This window comes from Osmerus mordax, chromosome 25 (genome assembly GCF_038355195.1).
Source record: "Osmerus mordax isolate fOsmMor3 chromosome 25, fOsmMor3.pri, whole genome shotgun sequence".
NCBI lineage: Eukaryota > Metazoa > Chordata > Actinopteri > Osmeriformes > Osmeridae > Osmerus > Osmerus mordax.
The window spans coordinates 2,407,544-2,430,043 of NC_090074.1; the positions used below are offsets into that span (position 1 = coordinate 2,407,544).

The following is a 22,500-nucleotide window of genomic DNA, read 5'->3' on the forward strand; positions in this document are numbered from 1 at the left end:
AAGAGAGGAGGGGTCAAGAGAAAGCGAGAGAAAGAGGAAAGAGAGGAATGGGGGGAAAACGAGAGTGAGAGAAAAGAAAGAAACTATGCGAGAGAGAGACAGAGAGAGGGAGAGAGATAGAGAGAGAGAGGGAGGGAGAGAGAGAGAGAGAGAGAGAGAGAGAGAGAGGGAGGTAGATCCTCAGGTAGGCAGCCGTTAAAGCGCGCCGCCAAGCTGTTTCTCATCACTCTTCCTCACAAAGGGGACCCTGTCCTACTCTGACCTCCTATGAGCTGAGCAGGTCAGCCGAGGTCTCGGTCAGTCTCCTCCACACCAGGGTCTGCGAGGCTACGTGTTGGGTGGGTCCAGATCGGTGTTGACCCAGATGGCTCCAGGCCCCGTCCCAGTCTCACCGGCCAGCCGTCTGTCAGTCAGCGAGGCCGCGCCGGGCGGAGGAGGTCCGGAGAATCCCACCGTGGGTCGTTTTTGCGTGGCTCGTCGCTGAGGAAACCCAGTGTGATCCTGGTGTTTTGTTTGTTTTGGAACACAGGGACTAGACGGGTTGTTAAGCCCCTCCCCTGAGCCAGGGGGTTGATACATCACATTACGTCATTTAGCAGACGCTCTTATCCAGAGCGACTTACAGTAAGTACAGGGACATTCCCCCCGAGGCAAGTAGGGTGAAGTGCCTTGCCCAAGGACACAACGTCAGTTGGCATGACCGGGAATCGAACTGGCAACCTTTGGATTACTAGCCCGATTCCCTCACCGCTCAGCCAGCTGACTCCAATACATAGGACAACTCACAAAGAGGCGGAAAACAAAGTGGACAACGTAACGCACACAGACAGTTTTATCATACATGTTTCCTCTTAAGTGACCTCCTGGTTAGTGGTCCTTGTGACCGTCTGTCTGTCTGTTTTGCTGCCCCCCTGTCTGGGAGTCTTTCTGCGCAGTCCAAGTTCACCGCCCTCCCCCTACCATCCCCGGAAACCAAACGAGAGGAACTCATCCATGAAACACAACCAAATTGCACCAGCTCCCCCCCCCCCCCCCCCCCCCCCATTCCCCTCCACCACCCCCCCTCCCCCCACACCAGCCACCCCTTTCTCAGCCTCATTTCCATAAGGATCCTCAGCCACCTGTGCTTCCTAGTCACACACACACACCATGGAGGGTCTGTTTTGTTCCTTGGTCAAACATTGCTGGGCATAGGCCCCCGGATGTCTTCATTTTAAGACAATAAGCCCCTCCCCCCACCCATCCTCCCTGCCCCCCCTCCCCAAACTGTCACTGACAACTGTGTGAAAGAACTCACCACTAGGCCCTCAACAAAGCCTGAACAAGCACTCTCTCTCTTTCTCGATGTTTCACTCCATCCTTTTCTCTCTCTCTCTCTCTCTCTCTCTCTCTCCTTTTGTCTCTTGTGCCCTACTCTCCATCTCGTGTGTGTTTGACAGCTTCCCCACCCACCTGCCCTGTGTGGACACACACACACACTCACACACACTCACACACACACACTCACACACACACCCACTCACTCACTCACTCACACACACACACTCACACACACACCCCCACACACACTCACTCACACACACACACACACACTCACACACACACACAGTCACGGACAGGTGGTCATGGAAATCAGACAAAACGACTCTCCTCTTTCTTTTTTAATTTACAATCTTTGTTTTTTCAGGAATCATGTGCAGTGTGAGAGAAGTGTTGAGGTCTCGGTTGCTTCATTCGCTCCATTGGAGGGTTCACAACCGTCCATTTCACTGTTATGCTTGCATGAGGGAGGGCCCGCCAAGCAAAACAATCACACTCCAACAGATTCATTCGGTGGATCTGTGTAGATTTCAAATTTCAGAATTGAAATCTCTTTTCCCCGACAAACAAGATTAGAAGTCTGGAGTTTCAAACGCTTTTCTCTGGATTGACGTGATGAAAACAGATTTCTGAGAATCCGTTTCGTTTTGGAAAGAGACGTTCTTTGCATTCCATCCTCACGAGCAGACGTTTTCTAATCACACATTTCACATGCACATTTAGTCATTTGCCAGACGATTTAATCCAAAGAGACGTACAAAAAGTTCATGTAGAAAGCACAGCGGCAGATACAGGATCAGAAGAGTTATGATTTAAGTGGTCGGAGTCAAGGAACGGTCAAGGCCACATTGCAAATCAATCATAACTCCAGTCGAACAATAACATGTTATTGTACGAATACGTTGCAGCAAAAGAAAGTCGGTCGATGCCAATTAACGTATTTGTCAGACGCTTTCATAAGTCAGGTACTGGGGGTTTTGAAGATGGGATCTCTTGATCTGCAGTCCTGCGCTCGGCCGCTGGGCTATACCCATGCCAAGGTTATTCCTCCAACACAACGTGACACACAGACAGGGGTTACTCTCTGGATGATGAGAACAAATTTGAGAGAATCTGAACAGGGGTTCACACACACACACACACACACACACACACACACACACACACACACACACACACACACACACACACACACACACACACACACACTGACAGCTGCCTGGCAAGGAGCAAGCATACACGTCCTCTCTAGCTACGTCCAGCACTCAAATACTGACAACGACCGCACAAAAGGTCTACTAAGGCACTGTCCTCGTTTAACTGTTCCGATAGAAACTGGGGTAGCTATCGTTTCGGTCGTGGCACCCACCTTGTATTGTGAAAAACAAGAGGCCATTCACCAAGACCAAGACTAATCACGGAGCAAGGCTGTGTGTTATTGTCTCTACTGACAAGGAGGACTGTGAAGGAGGCTGACAGGCATGGCGTAAACACTGAAGGCTTCTGGTTAATGTTTAAGACATTGGGTTCAGGAGGAGGTTTACCTTTTCAGCGACATGGCAACAAGGGCTGTGAGTGTTAGCTCTGTTGAATGAGAGTTCAACTCTGTGGCCTGTTCGAATCCATGTTTTCTTCTTCTTTCTCTATTTTGGTTTACACCAATATCACATTCCTGTTTAAAGTATGGAAAATGTAAACGTTTTCTGGCTATCTCAGCCCCCCCCCCCCCCCCCCCTCCCCACATCGCGCCCCTCCGGATGAATGGAGGCCCCACACACCTCCCCCTCCGGTACATAGATGTTATCAATGAAAAGACCTGCACACACACACCCACACATTTATGAATGGAGCTTGTACCTACGCCAAATCAAGGACGTTGACCTCTATGATGGAGAGGCAATGTCCTCAACAGGAGCGGGAGAGGACAAGGGAGTTGAAAATTAGCCAGTGATCGCTAATAACTTTCCTTAGTCGACGTCTAACTTATTCGACGTCCACTTCACTCTCACAAGGACCTAGCAATACTCATATATTAAATCTTTAAATAGGAAGAAAATACAATTATTTGCGCTTAAATTTCACGTGGCAGCGTAAAATACCAATTAACATACACAGCAACAAATTTAAAGTTTTATATTGCTGGGTAATCTTATTGTAGTATCTTGTTCACAATATTTCGGGAGACATGAGAGCAGTTTGTCTAGCCAGGCGCAAGAGCGCCATCTGGTGGAACCTCTTGGCTGCCCCTTGAAACACACGTCTCTTGGGAAATAGTTTTTTTTAAACATCTTTTAATTTGATCCACATCTTCATAGCACTTATTAGGCATACAGAGTTTGTATTGAAAATAAATCTGATCATTTACATCACAACAACTAACACAACAACGAGGTTTGAAATCAAAGGCCATTTTTCGCTAGTATTTTTTTTGTAGATATCTTACAATGAAGTGTATAGGAGCCCTCTTTAAATGAATCACATCCAATATAAATGTAAAAGGACACATTCAATACTAAAATATTTAAATGTTCGTCTGAGATAGCAAAATGAGAAGCACAAAAAATCAGGATCATACAATGCTTGTTGCCATGAAACACAATAATCTACCTCGGAAACCACCGTCAAAGTAGGGATGCACAAGATATGCATGGGAGATATTAGATAAAAAATATATTACTGTCAAATACATAAGTTTACTCATGTAGAAAAGGAAATCCAATACTTTAAGGCAATTAGATGTCTTTTCATAGGTAAAGGCGTAGAATATGTGTACCCAACTGAACCGTAATGGCAAACATGATACTTAAATCATATCAGATATGAGACAAATGTAAACATGGGTGCATCCCTACTTTACATTCAGTCTGTGGCTGGAAAGTTCAGTTTCAACGTCTTCTACTTGTCCCTCCTAAGTAATATCACAGGTATTATCACAGTAATATCACAGTACAAATCGAGCTGTGTTTTTCAGTCTGACAGACTCAGGTAATGTCCCTCTAGACTTTCACACAAGTGGAGTTTTCTGTCAGGCTAGTCATAACCCCCACTCTAGTTATCCTGCAGCAACTATGACAAAAAAGATTCTCTGAACCTTTTACAAGTCATTTGTAGCTCGCAATTCCCTTAGTTGGATCAATAAGGTATCTACCATTACTACTGCTGAGTAACATCAAATCTTGGATTTAGCTTATTATCGTGTTACAGCCCTCACTAACTTTTTCTCTGATGTCTAAAAGGCTTCTCTTTTCTCTCTTTCTGACCACTCCTCACCACACACACACTCCACAAGCACACACACGTTAACATTCTGACCAATCTCATGAAAATGTTATTGCATGACTTGATATGACACGCGAGCGCAGTAAAGGCATAGTTAGATCAACAACAAAAAATGAAAACCCACAAATGGGAACCAAATAAATGGACATCACCAACTGCTGTCCTTTTCAGCCCTGAAAGAAACAGACTATTCCTGACCAGCAATGCAATACACAGTACTCAAAACAGATGACTTTTAGGCGTCGACTCAGCCATCCCTTTACGGCGCCGTTTGTAAACCGTGTTACAGTATATATTTAATTAAACAGAAAACTAAAGGGATTATAAGACATATATATATATATATATATTTGTCAGTCTTTCACACAATAAATATCAAACTAGAAATTAATTCATCTAACAGAACCTGGTGCGAGCAGCAAAAAATGGTCTTTAACCTGTACAATATACAACTAACAGCCCATGATATGATTTAGTTACGAATACTCTACTTAGTTATTGAGAAATTTAAAAGTTACAATTCATAAGTTTAAGTTAATTCTGAGGGAAATTGAATGAGGTATTAAAGCACAAATGAAGCCTGTCTTAAAAACAAAAATACGTAACTACACATCCACCATTCTGACTGACATCACGGTCTCCAAGGCAACCCTGTCTTCAACCGCACAATCAGGCAGAGAGTCTGGAACATGTATGACATCATCTTTTAGATCAGAATGCTAAGAACAGAGACCTCGTTAAAGTCCAGTAGTCTGGGGAGGAACGGCCTCTCTGAGGCAGTGGGGAGGTTGGGGTGGGGGTGGGATACAGGTGAGGATGGGAGGGGGGGGGATCAACATGTAACTGATGGTCCTCTGGTTGATGATGTTGTTGAAATTAAATGGGGGGGCATTGGAAGGGTTAAAGGGGTCAGGGGTCACATTCGTCCCTCAACCATGGGAGGGGCCGGTTAGGAGGTGTGAGGGTGGGGGGAGGGTGGGGTCCAAGCCTCTTAGAAGGGAGCCCTTCCAAGAACAGGCAGCGGGACTGGCAGGTGGACAGCAGGGGGTCGGGGGGGGGGGGGGGGGGGGGGGGGGGGGGGGTGGAGAAGGGGGAGCTGGCTCCTTCACTCGTAGTCCCGGTTGAAAGCTTCCCACTCCGTCCCGGCTGGGTCTGGCTGGTTCTCAGCCTGCTGGGGCTGCTTCTCTGCTGGGTACCGTTCCTCCACACCCCCCCGGGGCTGGCTCTCCGGTGGGGGACCGGTTTTCTGAGGGGCCGACGAACGCCGTCGAGCTGCCTACTTTCTTCACCCTGAAAACACATCCGTTTTTGTTGAATACAAATCGGATATCAGATATTACTTTACGTTTTTTCTTTGATCATAACAAGTGTCGTAATAAACACGACACTTTCAAACGTTTCTTGTGGGGGGTGAGGGAGGGGGGGAGAGGAGGGGGGGACATGATGGTTCAAAGGAGAGCTGGATGAGATCCACATACTGGTTCTTGTGTTTGGAGCCGCTGATGTGGGCTTGGTACTGTTCCACAGAGTTGAGCTCCAGGTTGCACACGGCGCAGGGGTAGCCCTTGACTGTGGAGGCTGCAGGGGAAACAGGAGATGCACACCTCACCTCAACGACTTGCCTCTATGGAGGTCTTCCTCACCCATCTCTTCCTTCCCTCCTTCCCTCCCTCCCTCCCTCCCTCCCTCCCTCCCTCCCTCCCTCCCTCCCTCCCTCCCTCCCTCCCTCCCTCCCTCCCTCCTCTCCCCTCTCTCTCCCTCCCCTCTCCTCGCTCCCTCCCTCCCCCTCCCTCCCTCCTCTGTCCCCCTCCCTCTCTCCTCTCTCCCTCTTCTTTCCCCACTCTCCCTCCCTCCCCTCTCCCCCCTCTCCCTCACCTGGGGTTGTGGAGGGCCCGTACGTCTCCATGAGCTTCATCTTGGTCAGCTGTTTTTTGTGCTTCTTGCCCACATAGTGCTGCCGCGCCATCATGGGGTTGTTGAAGGAGGCGTGGCAGATGGGGCAGAAGCGGTCGGGGTCGTTCTGGGCGGGGCCTAGGGACGGAGCCACTCCACCCGTCTCCTCCACCTTCCTCTTCACCAGGGGGGCCGCCGGGGGCGGGGGGGCCACGGCTGGGTGGGGAGGGGGGTTGTCATTCTGTGATTGTGTGGTTTTTGTGAGTGTGTGGTTTCTGTGAGTGTGTGTGTTTTGTGAGTGTGTGGTTCCTGTGAGTGTGTGTGTTTTGTGAGTGTGTGGTTTCTGGGTGTGTGTTTTGTGAGGGTGTGGTTTCTGGGTGTGTGGTTTTTGTGAGTGTGTGGTTTCTGTGTGTGTGTGTTTCTTCATCACACTGATCTACGGCGGTCTGGAGAACCATCTGGAGAACCATCTGGAGAACCTCACCTGGAGCCTGGGGACCGAAGGTCTTCAGTTTGAGGTTCTTGGCATGCACCTTGCCTTGGTAGTGAGACTCCGCCACCACGGCGGACGAGAAGGACATGTTGCACACATGACATGCTTTGTAGCGCTCTGATTGGCCGTTACTGCTGGCCTGCCGGGAGACAACGACAAAGAGAACGGCAAGAGAAAGAGGTCAAAAAGGTTCAAGGAAACTCTGGTCCACTTCCATGGCGGGGAAATAAGAAACAGGAGGTAGGCATAGCTCAGTGGTTAGATCGCTTGACTGCAGATTTAAGAGATCGCAGGTTCGAATCTCTCACTGTTTGTCACTTTGGATTAAAGCATCAGCTAAATAAATACGTTATTTAAATATTATAAATCTGTAGGACGCGACTCTGCTTCTTACGCTGTCGGACGAAGGCGACTTTAACTTTTTGATGGCGGGCTCCTCGTCTTTCTGTAGACCCATGTAGCGTCGGACCTTGTTCGCGTGCTTCTTGCTCTGGGGAAAGTCAGACGGGGGGATCAGATAATGGCCACGGAGTCTATGCTGACACGAAGCAAGACTGCGCCAGAAACACACACAGATACACACACACACACACACAAACACAGCCTACACGCACACAAACACAACCTGTATACGCGCACAAGACAACTTACACACACACCTCTTCCCCTACACAATCAGAGCTGCAAGTTCTAAACCAAAATGTTTTAAGACAGTATTATACAGTATACAGTATTAACACAGTATTATACACTCAAAGTGTACAAGTTCTTCTTCATGTGATAAAGCAAACCCTTCATGCCTGCACTGTATGAGACACATACACCTCCACCAGTTAACTGAGACCAAGCTATGTTAAATATCAGTAAACTGAGACCAAGCTATATTAAATATCAGTTAACTGAGACCAAGCTATGTTAAATATCAGTTAACTGAGAACAAGCTATGTTAAATAACAGTTAACTGAGACCAAGCTATGTTAAATATCAGTAAACTGAGAACAAGCTATGTTAAATAACAGTTAACTGAGACCAAGCTTATTCCATTACAGGCATCATGAACACCACAGGACGTGAAGTGTGGTTGCCATGACAGCGTCACAGCCGTAATGCTAACCTGGTAGTGAGCTAGTTTCTGGGAGTCTGAAATCAGAACAGCACTGCAGACTTTGCACTGGGAATCAGAAAACAGGTTCCCGTTCTCCTTAATCATCCTGTTGACTGAGGGGGACAAGAGATGAAACGTCACCAAGACCACATAAAAAATTGCTTAGGTTACAGTTGCTTAGGTTAAAATGGCATTGCTGCTAGGTAAGGTGTTTGGCAGACATTATGAGTGAATATATGTGTTGTTTTTATAATATAGATGATCTGTTATGGTTATATTGAATGCTGAATTTATTAATATTTGGAAAGCAGTTGGGGTAGCCTACTGTACATTGTGCCTGTCTTGCGATGAGTGAAATCACACTCTGGGTGACAGCACATTGGTGATATTATGTTTATATTTTGGATATATTTATGCATTTGGATGAAAGTTTGCCTGCCAACACAGCCATATCTAATTATCTCATTGCATCGACCTTGGCGCTTGCACGTCAGTTCAGGCGCTGTGGCACACGGTAGAGCTGGCTCGCGTGCGATCTGTTAGCTTGAAATCGTCTCACATAGTGTACGAGCAAGGGCTCACGTGCGTTTAGAAATTAGCTGCAGCCGTTGTTACCATAATTAATAATACATTGTCAAACAGAGAGCTTACCCTCCGCAGCCCCCGAAGGTAAAAATGGAAAATCTCCATTCTGCTCCTCGAGCGCCATGTTTTCATTTAACGGGGATTTGAACATGCGCAGTTTAAACTGAAGACTTTAATCCAGTGGCGTTAATAAACTCATTACAGTTCATGGGCCACAGACAGCGCAATTTAATCTAAAGTGGGCCGGATAAAATCCACATTCAGTAAATCTACTGTCATTACATGTGTATTACAAATACAGATTACAGTGGATCTTCAAAGTCACTAAACTATTAACAGTATAGTTACTAGTCAGAAGAAAGTAGTTGATATATCTTAACTGCAGTGCCCCATAATATTCAACAACAACAAAAATACAAATATTGAAGATGAAACGTTATATCGGATTGACAAATCAGCGATACTCCACGTGCCACTGTTGTTTAGTCACGTGACCAAGCTAAATAGCAACATGGCTTCCAGACTAGCGATTTATAACAATCGTTAGCGATAAATAACAACTCAAAGCTAGTTACGCATTATCTTAGCACTGACAGCTACTTAGCCAAGTATAAGTATAGTAGCTACGTAGCTGACCGTTTAGATTTTAGCTAACTATTTTACAAGCTTTGTTAGTCAAGTTTAAGTTGGCTAAGTATCTAGCTATGGAGTGCTAGCGACGTCTGTGCAGTGCTGGCTGGCTATCTGACAGTTGGCTAGCTAGCTAGTTATTTTAGCTTCATTAAAACGACATACCAGTCGTTAAGGATAACACTTCAGCTAAACCATCATGCCTCGGAAAAGGCGAGAGAGTAAAGAATCTGGCGACGCTCTGAGAAAACGTCAAAGAAGAGAAGTTCTAGACGAGGACACGGTTGTCGTTTCAGACAGCGACGATGAGGTGTGCTGTCTTAATGTGTCTTAACTGTAAATCCCGGACAAGGCTGCGCCGTTAAGCGTAGTTATACGGAACTAAACAGTTGTTAAGATTATCAGATAGGTGTCTAAACTTCTAGCAAGCTTTGTATGGTCCACTTATATTACCTGCTTAGAGTAAAGGTCCTCTAATGTCCCTTATCATCAATATTGTACGTAGTTCTTACTATTGTATTGGTGTAATCCGAGGTTATTTTGGAATTGCTAATTAATTAGAGCTACAGATAATGAGGTATTTGTTTTGTGTGAACCAGGCTGGAGATTTTATACCCACACCATCAAGAGATGGAAGAAGAAGAGAGAGGGAAAGGAAAAGTCCTTCAAATGGTGTGTTCTTAGCACGAAAAATAGATTTGCTGATGCATACTAAAAATACACACACAAAACACGGCAGTATATTGTGAAGTGTAATAGAAAGGGGTTGAATGTTTCTGTGAACATTTTTCTCCATCTCTTTCTTTCTTTCTGCCTTTCTTGCTTTACTCCCTCTCTCCTTCCTTTCCTCCTTTCTTCCCTCTCTCTTCTTTCCTCCTTCACTCCCTCTCCTTCCTTTCTTTCCTCTCTCTCTCCTTCCTTTCCTCTCTCTCTCTCTCTCTCTCTCTCTCTCTCTCTCTCTCTCTCTCTCTCTTACTTCAGCAGGTATGACAGAGGAACAGATGTTGGACTTGGCTGTGAAGCTGAGCGAACAGGAAGCCAGTAAGGCAGCTCTTCGTCTGCGGCAGGAAGAGGAGGCGGTCAGGAAAGCTATAGAGGAGAGCCTCTGTGTGAGTGACCTTTAACCCCTGGCCTCTGAGTGGCCTTTAACCCCCTGGCTGTGTATCTGGAGCCAGGTTACAACAGAGACCATCCCTGACTGGGTTTAGAACATTTTGAAGCCTTTTCTAGAACAATTCTGGATTGAGAAATACATTTTTTGGATCTGAGAGCAGTTAGGCGGTTGTTGGTGAACCCAGTTCAAGAGATCAGACTGGTCTACCACTCCAGTAGAATGTAAACAGATTTTTAAATCTGCCCTTCCTTCTGAAGAGACAGTGACGGATTCTTCCTCCGTGTCTCTCTTCCTCCCAGGGGGACCTCACATCATCCCAGCCCACCTCGGAGTCTCTGCTCGGGGGAGGCCCTACCCAGCCGTGCTCCCCCTCTCAAGGCCAAAGTCACGGTTGGATCCCCCAGGAAGACCCCGACTCCCCCACCATCCAGCCCACCAGGCGCAAGCTCTCTTACCCCAACCACGGGGCCGGCAGGGAGGCTAGTGCCAAAGCCGGCAGCCCTTGCGTGGGGGCAGATCTGGATGGAGAGGAGAGGTGGAGGAGAAGGAGGAAGGAGGGGAGCCTGCTGCTGGAGATGCCTGACCTGTCCCAGACCCAGAAGCTTTCCACCCAGGCCTCCCCCTCTGCCTCCCCTTCTGCCTCCCCTTCTGCCTCCCCTTCTGCCTCCCCCTCTGCCTCCCCCTCTGCCTCCCCTCCCTCACAGGTCAGTCTGACAGGGGTAAAGATTTGAGGCTCCAGTGGTGTAAAATAGAATAAGTTCTGTGTTTGCGATGGTTGCTCTCACGTCGCCTGTGAACATTTCCCTCCCTCCCCAGAAGGACGGGACCGGTCAGAGGAACCTTCTAGAAGACCTCTCCTGCAGCCCCAGGTCCCAGGACCCTGCCTCCGTCCAGGCTGCCTCCGCCCAGGCTGCCTCCGCCCAGGCTGCCTCCGCCCAGGCTGCCTCCACCCAGGCTGCCTCCACCCAGGCTGCCTCCACCCAGGCTGCCTCCACCCAGGCTGCCTCCACCCAGGCTGCCTCCACCCAGGCTGCCTCCACCCCTAAAGGTACACCAGTGCTCCGCATTCCCCGCCTCAGCCAGGACCTGCTGGCCGACTGCTGTTCCTCCGGGTTCCTCCTCTGCTCCCAGCCGGGCTTTCCTGAGGGAACCCTGTTCTCCCCGCTGAAGAGCCCTGCGTTCCCCGCCAGCCCAGACCCTGGGTTCTCCAAGACCGAAGGGTCGGTTCTCCCGAAGGCCCAAGATCCTGGGTTCCCCATGACGTGTAGTCCTGACTCCTCGGGGAGTGATAGGACTACGATTCCCAGAAGCCCCGTATTGTCAATAACGGACTGTGTCACATTTTCTGTGAGCGATGGAGAGGAGGAGGCGTTGGTGACCCGGACTGTTCCAGACTGTCCCAAAAGTCCTGTCTTTCCAAGCTCTCGTCCAATCACAGACAAGGGAAGAAGCGGAGTTTCTCTTCCTCCGAGTTCAGCCAATGAGAGGAGAGATGAGGAAGATTGTCCGACATGCCCCACCCACAGGAGTTCTGAAGTTAATAGCAGGGCTCCTCCCCCTCAGTGCCTTAGCCAATCCAGAACAAGCCTGTCCCTGAAGAGGAGACGAGCACCTGAAACCAGCCAATCAGAGGAGGTGGACATTCTTGACCGGAACAAGATATGTCCAGTGAGTTCTCTCAAACTATGAATCGGTCTTCATTCATTTTCCAGCATGTTTCTATCGATTATTATTGTACAGAGTGACCTTAAAACCCTGTCAAGGATGCATATTCAGTTTTGTTTGTAAAAAAAAAGAAATGTCCTTTCTGCCTTGTTCTGTCCATGGAAGGATGATGATGGCCAGGGGGGAGGGAGAGACAAGTCGTCATCACATCAAACTGGCCACTCAGATGAGAGAGCAAGACCAGGTATATATGGTGTGGTCTTACCCTTCCAAAACCTCTCTTATCAAATCAAATGCAGATGTAATCACTGGCAGAGCGGCGCGGCGCTGCGCGCGTGTCTGATGTTGGACTGCAGCTTTGAGGTGCAGCCTGCGGTCTGCGGACTCCGTCTGTCTGCTCCTGCTCCTCCTGGCTGTCAGTCCATATCTGGGTCTGATCTGGAGGACGTCAGCTGCCATAGCAACACACGCAGGAAGGAGGCGGAGCCACGTAGAAGGCTCCGCCCCCCCTCCCCCTCCCCATTGGCTTGTTTTTCATAGTTGTTGTGGATGGATGTGTGTGCAACTATGTCTGTTCTTGTGTGTAAGTGTACGTGTGTGTGTGTGAGACATTGACCTGTAATTTCTCCATTCTTAGCCCCCGAGGAGGAGGAGGTGGTGGAGGAGGAGGTGAACAGGGCAGCAGGGGAGTCTCTGCAGGAGCTAACCAGCGACATGGTGCTGCACTGGTCGGAGGACGAGGAAGAGGAAGAGGAGGGTGACCTTGCCAAGGTGAGAAGGCCTCTCTCACTAGATGGTGTTTTTCCAGACACTCCACACACAAGTGTTGATGAATATTTTTCTTATTTGCATTAAATAAATCATCTCTTTGAGTACGATAACTGTGAAAACGTCTATGTAAAACTACAGTTGCATAGCATAGGCCTGATCTGAAACCCTCAACTGTAATCTTGCCATGACCTACATCTCTAACAGTGGCTGGATTTCTGTCTTATCCTCCCCCAGCTGCCTTTGGCCCTTTCCCCCAGCCCGGTCTTCCCCCAGGAGGGCTCCCTCCCTCAGCCAGACACCCAGGAACACCCCCCTAAACCCGGCCACAGTCCCAGGCCCTCCTCTCCATCATACAGCCATGTCAGCCAAGACCCTGGTCCCAGCCAAGCCCCTGGTCCCAGCCTAGACCCTAGTCCTGGCCCCTCTGGTCCCAGCCTAGACCCTGGTCCCGGACCTCACAAACGCCCGCTGGAAGACTCTAACTCCCAGGGGGAGAGTCAGGCCAAACGACCCAGGTGGAAGTTCACCTATCGGGGCATGTATGCGGCTGGGGCTCCCCTCCCCTTCCAGGGCTCTGTGGATGTCTCCCGTCAGCCCGAGGCCAGAGGAGCCAGCCACCTCCAGGCCCGGGGACCCTCCGTCCGGACCTCCACCCCCAGAGAGGAGCAGGGAGGCGGGGGAGCCGTGCGGTACTACTGGGGCGTGCCCTTCTGTCCCCAGGGCCAAGACCCAGACACCTACACACAGGTGAGATCTCATGGTCCACTGTTTTTTTAATATTTGGATTCTAAAGCTGTCAGATTGCTCCTACCACCCATGCTGTGTGTGTGTGTGTCCCAGGTGATCCTGGCCCAGTTGGAGGTGTATGAGAAGAGCCTGAAGGAGGCCCAGAGGAGCCTGCTGAGGAAGGCCGAGTGGGGGGAGGCCATCCTGCCCGGACCCCCCGACACAGCCTCCTCCAGGGCGGGCCGTCGCCGGAGGGCCCACGCCCCCCGCCTCCCTGAGGAGGAGGAAGAGGAGGAGGAGGAGGAGAGGGGGGGTGGGAGGAGGAAGGAGACGGAGGAGGAAGAGGAGGAGGAGGTGGAGGTGGTGGAGGACGAGGAGCAGGAGGGAGAGAAGACGAGGGGGGAGGGGAGGGGGAGGAGAGGATGGGGGTGGAAGGAGTGTGACACCATGTTGCTTTCTTCTCCTGAACCGGCAGAGGTAAGACCACCTGGTGGTGCTAATTCCCCACCGTTGACAATAAGAAAAATAAGACAAAATGTTTGAATGTTATGTCAAAAAGAAACCGTGTTGACGTAACATGCGCTCTAACAGTGGCGTTCCCGGCCTGTGTTTCTTCTAGAAATCTCCCTCACCTGTGTTCCGTGACTCCAGACAGCTTCTGCCTCGAAGGTAAAGAGGGCCAGCCTATCACAATCAATCTCTTCATTCAGGCAAACCCTTTCATCCTGGGGAGGAGTGACTGAAGGGGAGAGTGTAGGTGACTGAAGGGGAGAGTGTAGGTGACTGAAGGGGAGAGTGTAGGTGACTGAAGGGGAGAGTGTAGGTGACTGAAGGGGAGAGTGTAGGTGACTGAAGGGGAGAGTGTAGGTGACTGAAGGGGAGAGTGTAGGTGACTGAAGGGGAGAGTGTAGGTGACTGAAGGGGAGAGTGTAGGTGACTGAAGGGGAGAGTGTAGGTGACTGAAGGGGAGAGTGTAGGTGACTGAAGGGGGGGGGTGTTGGTGACTGAAGGGGAGAGTGTAGGTGACTGAAGGGGAGAGTGTAGGTGACTGAAGGGGGGGGGTGTTGGTGTGCTTAACAGGAGGCTGGGCCTGAGGAGAGGAGAGAGAGGGGCGAGCCAGACTCCAGCACCTCCAGTGGAGGAGGAGAGGAGAACCAGGGAGCAAGGAGCGAAGGAGGAGGAGTGGGGGAGGGAGGAGGAGGAAGTGGAGGTGGACATCACAGGCAGTGATGTTTGCCCAGGTAGGTGTGGAAGAACTGGGTGAATTCAACATGGGCATGTGATAATCCTAATCAATAGTTAGTCATAAATATTAATATGTTTTGGGGGTAAGATATACTTCTTATGTAGAGAATTCATATTATATGAATAAAGTCATATAAAGAAAGACTTGATTTATTGTTTAGGATTAAAAGAAGCAGATGCTTAGTTTTCTCCCACATTTGGGAACCATGGTAACACGTTGAAATGTGAGAAAAGCGAGACCGGGCACGGGTGTGACAGGGTGACGCGTTGTCATGACGACACGCCTCTTGTGTGACCCGACAGAGACCCAGCTGAGCGACGATGATCGCACCCAGGACCTGATGGTGACCAGCCCGGCCCAGGTGGGTGGTGTGTGTGTGTGTATATGTGTGTGTGTGTGTGTGTGTGTGTAGTCTCTCTCTCACCTTGCCTTCTCTGGCTCCTAGCTCCGGCCAGAGACCGAGGCCCTACCCCAGCCCCGGAGAGAGGCCTCGAGGGAGGAGGAGGAGGAGGAGGAGGGGATGGAGGTGGAGGTGGATGGAGAGGTGGGGATCCCCCCGTCCAGAGGACAGGATGTGGGGATGGAGGAGGAGGAGGAGGAGGAGGGGCGGGGGAGGAGCAGGAGGGGGGCCGACCCAGATCCCGACCCCCCCAGGATGGAGTGTCCTATGTGCATGCAGCCGTTCCCCCTGGGGGAGATAGAGATGCACGCGGCCTACTGCGACGGGACACCAGGGGGCGCCCTGGAGGAGATGGACACTCAGGAGGAGAGCCAAGGTGAGCGGGGTGAGGGGGGTGGCTCAGGTGTTTTGACATCTGGGACGTTGTAGGTCAAAAAAAGGCTGTACAGATACAGTTATTTGTCGTCCACGGATACAGCAACACACAGTAGACCTAGGCCTGTGTGCACTGGCAGCAGTCAAACAGGTTTAGAATGGAAATGTTGAAGTTTGCAATGGAAAAGCATCCTTTTGGAAACGTCCTAGAACTTGCAATTCTTCGTATTTTCTCTCTCCCTCCCCCTCGCTTTCCCCCCTTCCCTATCTCCCTCCCTTCCTCTATCTCTCTCAACCCTCCCCTCCCTCCCTCCCTCCCTCCCTGCCCCAGTCTCAGTGAAGGCTCGTAGGAAGAGAACCAGGAGGGGGGAGATCGTTGGAGGGGAGCAGCCCAGCTCTTCTGCTTGTGGCTCCAACAGGTGAGCGGATACAGCCACCCTCCACCCCTGACCTGCAGGCCTGCTCTGGTCCACCAGCAGGGAGGCACACTACAATTATTTGGATGCCACTTCATGACGTGTGTGTGTGTGTGTGTGTCCACAGCAGACCGCCTCCCCCGAGAGAGAAGTGCTTCCTGTGTCAGAAGCTGTTTCCTCTGAGGGACTATAAGCGGCACGTGGAACAGTGCCTCCAGCTACAGCAGTCCAGGCCAGGCCAGGTACCGGGACAGCACCACAGTACATCCCATAATACTCTAACCACCGAGCTAAACCCTGCCTCACAGCCTGGGACAGCCAGAACAGGAGCGTTCTGTCGTCAACATGACATCGCTGAGATGAGGCTTTCATCCAAATGATGTAATACTGTAGTCAAGGTCATGTTACTGCTCTGTCTGGTAAAACGAATTATAATACACACCCGTTCCTGAGGTCGAACTCCTGTTAAAAGTGCACAGTTCTGGGTCTTCATTATCTGCTGGGCTTTCCACACACACTGTGAATCCCAACCCTTGACACATCCTGACGGGTTCCGCTGAGAACCTTGAGGGAACCGTTTGGAACACGTGATGGTCAGAGTCCCCAGGGACGCGGATCCGGGATAGATGTGTCATTCTAGAACTTTCTCCCACAGAGCGGAACCTTGCTGTCAGCCCTGGACCAGACTGAAAGCACAAACCCTGGTACATTTCTCCCGCTCCCATCCCATAATACAGACGTAACTACCCGTTGTGATGGCCACAGAGGGTAGTTAAGTTCTTAATTCCAAGACGAATATGGAATTTTTTAAAAGTACGTTGTTTGTGGTTGGTGATGAGCTGGTTGTTTGGTCGACAGGGAGAGCTGAGGCAGGATCATGTGACCCCAGATTCAAGGCCAGGTGAGCCACGCCTCAACAGAACCTGCTCTCTTCAGCATGGTCTACCCAGTGTGTGTATGTGTGTACACGCGTGACACGTTAACCCGTGTTGCAGCGTGACGGCAGAGAGGCGAGGGCAGGGTGACCCCGGCGACAGCGGCGAGGAATGTTCCGGGCCCGGCCCACGAGTCAGTACCTCACCCATCCGCTCCTTCACCTCCATCTCTGAAGCCACCGACTGCCTTATAGACTTCAAACACCAGTACAACAGCACCAAGCCCAGCCGAAGAGGAGGAGGAGGAGGAGGAGGGAGGAGGAGGAGGGCAAACAGACGATAGCCTTATCAAGCTCAGTTTTCTTCCAACGAAGACACTAATAATTGTGTTTTTTTTAATGATTGTTATACTGATTTGAATAATGTGAATTAATCGGATTAAATCTTACTGTAATGTATAAAACTGCTCTTTGGTTTGTGGTTCGCACTGATCCATTTGATTAGCAGTTGGGTATGGACCGGCGTTGTGTCTTGTTTTGCCAGGTGCATCTGAAAGTTCCCTATCTAGCGTTATGGAGAAGTAGAAAGGTAAATACTTGAAACAGAAAATCGGTTAAAACACCATGAGCGTGCGTGTGATCGTGTGACCTCTCCTCTACGTTCCTTTCTTGAAACAGACATTTAACGAATGCGGGCTTTCCAGTTATAATCCCAACCAAGCAACCTACAACCGTTTTTGAAACAACAGCCGCCACTACAGAATGTTGCAGCCGCCATTTTTGATATTGTGTTCCTCAAAGACGAACGTATTGATGAGCTCCTGCATGTTTGCAATGACGGTTAAAGGTCTGTAGCGGTCTCGTGTTGAGGGGGACACACGTTGAGACCGACCGCTCGTTGATGCGCTTTGTCGTTCAGACGTTTATAACCGGCACTGCCTTCTGCAGCTTTGTAAGGAGGAACAGGGAAGTCCTGGCTTGTTCTTTCACGTGCGTAATTGCGCACCGGCTCGCTCATCTACTGCAGTTGAACGCTGTGAATTTTAGGAATATCTGCTGTTGGAGCCTGATAACGAGCTTTCATTTGAATCAGGTGTGCTGGAGCAGGGACACATCTAGAACGTGCAGGACAGTGGACCCTGATGACCAGGATTGAACACCCTTGACCTACAGCTTTCTAACCAATTTGAGAAGATTGAGAAGTGAGTCTCTCGCCAAACGATGACCATACAGATAGATTAGTTCGCCGCTTTGAATTAAAGCGTCTGCTAAATTGACACACTTAATAGGTAATACTTCCTGTTGCTTAGCCCACATTCTAGAGACAAACAGGGCTGTGTCGTCAGGGCATTTTTTGTTGAGTCATAAGGGGATGGATGTACTTCAAGACACAAAGGAGAACATTTTCATGAAGCATAATTCAGACTGAGAAGGTATGCCGGATACAGTAGGCCTATTGCACAATATCACAAACAATCCATAGTCCATTGAGTTCACAAGTCAGATTACTCCTTAGTCTGTGAAATCACATGCTACCTCTCCTGAAAATCTATTCACATCACCCATTTATCAACGTATTCAGTTCAACCCTGTTTCTAGAGAGCTACCTTCATGTAGGTCATCAGTCCAACCCCAGTTGTAACTAACCAGATTCATCAAGCATCAACCAGCTAATCATTACAATCAGGTGTGCTAGATTAGAGTTAGAGCATGAACCAAAGGAAGGTAGCTCTGCAGGAGCAGGGACCCACTTTTCCAGAGAGTATTCATAGGTGATAATTACTGTTCATACAATCATAATAAATCATTGTCATTGGTCATTTGATTGCTTCGGTCTGAACCTCTGCGAGGAGAAAGGCCTAGGCAGAGCCCAGGGGATCATGGGGGAAGTCTTTGAGCCGCCAGCCAGACAGCCAGACTGGGAGCAGGTTCGTCTGGTCTGTGACACTCTCCACACGCACTGCCCAGCTGTGTGCTGCTGCCCTGGCAACGCTCGCCAACCGTATCCGTGTCAACTGAGGACTGGACCACTTGAAGATAATCTTGGGGGTGGATGGAGCAGTTTATAAACAGAAGCATATCCCACGCATGGGTGGAGTTATGAGGACTGTTTTGTCTTTGATGTCCATCGGAGAGGGGTTTGTGAGTTATGTTATTTCCCTCCTCGCTCTCTCTCTCTCTACCTCTCTTTCCTCCCTCTTTCTTTCTCACTGTCCCTCCTGTTTTTTTCTCTCCCTCTATTTATCACTATCTATTTTTCATCCCCTCTCTTTCTCCCTCTCTCTCCCTCTATTTCTCACCACCTCTTTCTCATCCCCTATCTCTCTCTCTCCCTCCACTCTCCAGCTTCAGTGAGAAACGCAAGGACACCGTTTGCATCATGACCCCCCAGTGTGACATCACCTTCCTGGTCTCCAAGGACAGCAGCGGGAAGGGTGCCGCCATGGTAACGTCCGTGGCCCAACCCTGCCCCTCCGGTCCCACCTGCTGGAAGAGAGCAGTGAAGAGGAGGAGGAGGAGGGTGAGGAGGAGGGTAAGGAGGGAGAGGAGAATGAAGAAAGCTGTCTTAGTGATAGGAGAGGAGCAAACGTATAAGATTCTAGACTGTACTTGAAATGATATATGTTGTGTTAAAGAGAGCCCATGGTTGACAAACCATAACAACACCACATACGCAACTAAACAGTCACACCCACTTGGGTTTACAAAAGGATATTAAAGATATTATGCTGTTTTGTTATATAAATATTTCCCCCCCCCCCCCCTGGACTCACTTATTGCAATGGTGTTTTGTCATGATCTGCTTTGTTAAATGTAATTTCATTGTTTTGTCAGTTGAAAAATGCAAACGTGGCTGAAACATTGGCTCACATATCGCGGCCTTTCACAGGTAGACACATGCTCCTTGTCTGAAAATTATATTTCATCTGGGTAATAATTTATCTAGCGTCATACCCTATTAATATGCATTAGACCTGCCAAGCAAAAAAAAAAGTGTTACGCAGTCAACCAAAACACGTGGTAACTCCCCTAGTGGGCAACAAGCGTATACATAAAATGTCGGGGTTTAAATCAAAATCGTAAAAGACACAAATACATGTCGAATGGTCACGAGGCTAAATGCCTTCCCATGTAACTGAGAAAAAGTGTTGCCAGTGACTACAGGGGTGCTGAAATGTTACAATGAAACGTTTTATTTTTGCGTTGAAATATCTGATATATATAACAGTCAGTTACAACTTCAGCTACATAAGTGTACAAATGTAAGTCTGCGTGCTGTGTTTATTTTTTCTTCCTGTAAGTTCCTTTCTCGTTACTACATTGCTCAATAAAGAATATGCTAAAAACAAGTTACTATCAATTCTGTTCATTGCCACGCGTTGGTCTCACGCATGCTCCGTCCTTTACCCTTGAATTAGTGTCTCAGCAACTTTGTTATTACATTGTAACGAAACTTCACCAATTCACTGCTGTGACAATAAAATCTAAAACTTTTTTTTTTACATCGTAAACACAATCCGGTGAATTTCTCCTGTCAATCAAAATATCCACTTTCATATAAACAATAACTTTATAGGCAACTCTCGCTAAGAGTTTGGCCACACCTAGATCCTGTCCTATTTTCACAAAAAAAGAACCCTTTTCTTCTTGTGCATTTGTTTGTATGCCGGTGAGTACCCGGCTGTGTAACTTGATAGGGGGTTTGGAGAGCGAATAAGGGAATGCAGGACTGCAATGGAGCAGAATGCGATACAGGTAAAGCCGAAACTGACTTTATATTATTTTCCAATAAATCGCTATTTTCGGACTCAATCGCATGGCACATTAACCTGTTGATATAGGAAATAACCAGACTGTACATCGATTTCATTTTAATATCAACTCGAATATTTGATATCTGTAAATTTAGTTTACAGCGTTGGATTGATTGTTATCCTATCAAGCAAGCTGAGGTTTTGACTGCAATTGCAACTTTATTGAATGAGAGACTTACAACTTTTCAAGGGGGAAATAGCTTCTTGAAATTCTGTTGTGGAAACTCACAGTAACATTGACGTGGAGATCATATTTAATGGCTATAACTTGCAATTTAATATACTGCAATTTTCTATATTTTCGTGATGTTAATGATTAATTTCTTTGTGTGTCGTGTCGAGAATCTACGTTCGCCATCTCTACCTACCCCCACCCCCACACTTTTCCACATTAAAACATTTTATTCTATCGATTCGGTAAACTAATATCAAGAAACTTGAATACCTTTTCCCCCACCAAGTTAGTGATATTGAAACCTTAACTACGAAATGTGAATAGTTCGAGTCGAAAAATCAGTATCTTAATTTTGAATTCACGTGATATCAAATATTCGAAAAATATTTTCGAGAACTAGGTGGAGCAATTTAGGCTATTTATCGCACACAAATGGCCAGCATATTGGTATTAAGAATCTCCGACATTTTGTGTCTCGTTTAATTGCAATAGCAGAAGTTGGAATGTTAATATCGCCAGGAAATCTCTGTACTTTGTACTTGAAATAGCAAGGATTATCTTGATTCAATTTTAGCAAACACATGGACGTTTGATTCGGACGGAGGTTTTTGTCGAATTTAAGGACGTTAAGAAATGAACTGTTATATTAATGTCTTCAATATCAAAATGGTTTATGATAGATTATTTTTCAGCCTATAGGCTATATTAGTTGTGGTATGTGAATACTACAATTATACAATAGCCAACTAATAGTCCTATTTATGTAGGCTATGCAACATTTCTTTATTCTTAAAATATGGGATAGCTCTTACTATGTTGAGAAGGTTATCCCCTCAGTAAAGTATTTTTGATAAGATACCCAAGGTCATGTTTGTGCTTTTGGACAAAAAGTTTCCTTGACATTCCCCCCCCCCCCCCCCCCCCCCCCCCCCTCTTCTCTGACTGGCACAACACTGGATTTCTAACGACATCACGAGCATTGACGTAGGCCTGTCTTTTAGATTAGAGTCTCTATTTAAAAAAAATCCATACTCAAAATGGGGAAAGAATCTTTAGGCTATATATCTGTTGCTAACCTAAGGCTTCAGTGCCTCGCTTTCACCGCTAGCTGGCCGGTTGATTAACGTGTTCACGGGGAGCTGGTTGTCGCTGCTATTTTAGAGAGAGACAGCGAGAGGGGGTTGGGTATTGAGCCGGATAGGGGGGAGGGAAGGTGAGAATTTTACGCTTTTTAGCAGCCTGTAAGTAGCTAGAGCTTTTAGAATATATTCAAGATAGAACATAAGATTGCATAGCCTAGTTAGTTTTGAATGGCAGCATTTGATTTTCCTGTCAAGCTTTTCTTAGAGAATCTACGTAGTGTATTAATAAGAACGTTTGTCACAAACAAACCAAAACTGACATGGTCTCTTTTTAATCCTTTCCAAATCCATGCATGTCTTCACTTGAATATTCTCTTAGCATTAAAAAAATCCACGCATCCTATAAAAATATATACATCATATGAAATGTATTTAAAGTCAGTTTGACTTAATAAGCGGCCATAAGGGAGTTTCCTCCACAAGGAAACATTACACGGAATCTGAAAGTCTATATTCATGGCTGTAATGGATAATTT

The 22,500-nt window shown here is 48.0% G+C and overlaps 3 protein-coding genes across 3 annotated transcripts in view; 2 read left to right on the plus strand and 1 right to left on the minus strand.

Annotated features, from left to right (window-relative positions):
* Positions 1-5,704: 5,704 nt before the first annotated feature.
* znf346 (zinc finger protein 346) lies at positions 5,705-8,799 on the minus strand. Its single transcript, XM_067229145.1, has 7 exons — positions 8,742-8,799; positions 8,100-8,203; positions 7,380-7,475; positions 6,977-7,124; positions 6,475-6,708; positions 6,078-6,177; positions 5,705-5,889 (listed from the first exon to the last, which is right to left on the minus strand). The coding sequence occupies exons 1-7, from the start codon at positions 8,797-8,799 to the stop codon at positions 5,763-5,765; spliced, it is 867 nt and encodes a 288-aa protein (XP_067085246.1). The 3' UTR covers positions 5,705-5,762.
* Positions 8,800-9,185: 386 nt separating this feature from the next.
* uimc1 (ubiquitin interaction motif containing 1) lies at positions 9,186-17,257 on the plus strand. Its single transcript, XM_067228593.1, has 16 exons — positions 9,186-9,615; positions 9,905-9,977; positions 10,287-10,414; positions 10,719-11,123; positions 11,236-12,087; positions 12,250-12,328; positions 12,722-12,855; positions 13,090-13,602; positions 13,696-13,894; positions 14,233-14,250; positions 15,130-15,188; positions 15,273-15,603; positions 15,934-16,021; positions 16,146-16,396; positions 16,796-16,919; positions 17,014-17,257. The coding sequence occupies exons 1-16, from the start codon at positions 9,505-9,507 to the stop codon at positions 17,234-17,236; spliced, it is 3,588 nt and encodes a 1,195-aa protein (XP_067084694.1). The 5' UTR covers positions 9,186-9,504; the 3' UTR covers positions 17,237-17,257.
* Positions 17,258-20,559: 3,302 nt separating this feature from the next.
* Positions 20,560-22,500, plus strand: part of zgc:77151 (uncharacterized protein LOC337153 homolog) — an 11,765-nt gene continuing 9,824 nt past the window's right edge. The window contains 1 exon segment of the mRNA XM_067228594.1: positions 20,560-20,648. Within this exon segment, the coding sequence (XP_067084695.1) occupies positions 20,628-20,648 (21 nt within the window). The 5' untranslated portion in view covers positions 20,560-20,627.

Excerpts from the sequence above, each read along its gene's own strand:
- znf346 (XM_067229145.1), bottom strand. The coding sequence starts at position 8,799 with ATGGCGCTCGAGGAGCAGAATGGAGATTTTCCATTTTTACCTTCGGGG. Across the intron at positions 8,204-8,741 it reads ACCTTCGGGGGCTGCGGAGG|TCAACAGGATGATTAAGGAG; the intron begins GTAAGCTCTCTG and ends TGTCCCCCTCAG. Across the intron at positions 7,476-8,099 it reads AGAAACTAGCTCACTACCAG|AGCAAGAAGCACGCGAACAA; the intron begins GTTAGCATTACG and ends GACTTTCCCCAG.
- uimc1 (XM_067228593.1), top strand. The coding sequence starts at position 9,505 with ATGCCTCGGAAAAGGCGAGAGAGTAAAGAATCTGGCGACGCTCTGAGA. Across the intron at positions 12,329-12,721 it reads AGATGAGAGAGCAAGACCAG|CCCCCGAGGAGGAGGAGGTG; the intron begins GTATATATGGTG and ends CTCCATTCTTAG. Across the intron at positions 16,022-16,145 it reads TCTGCTTGTGGCTCCAACAG|CAGACCGCCTCCCCCGAGAG; the intron begins GTGAGCGGATAC and ends GTGTGTCCACAG.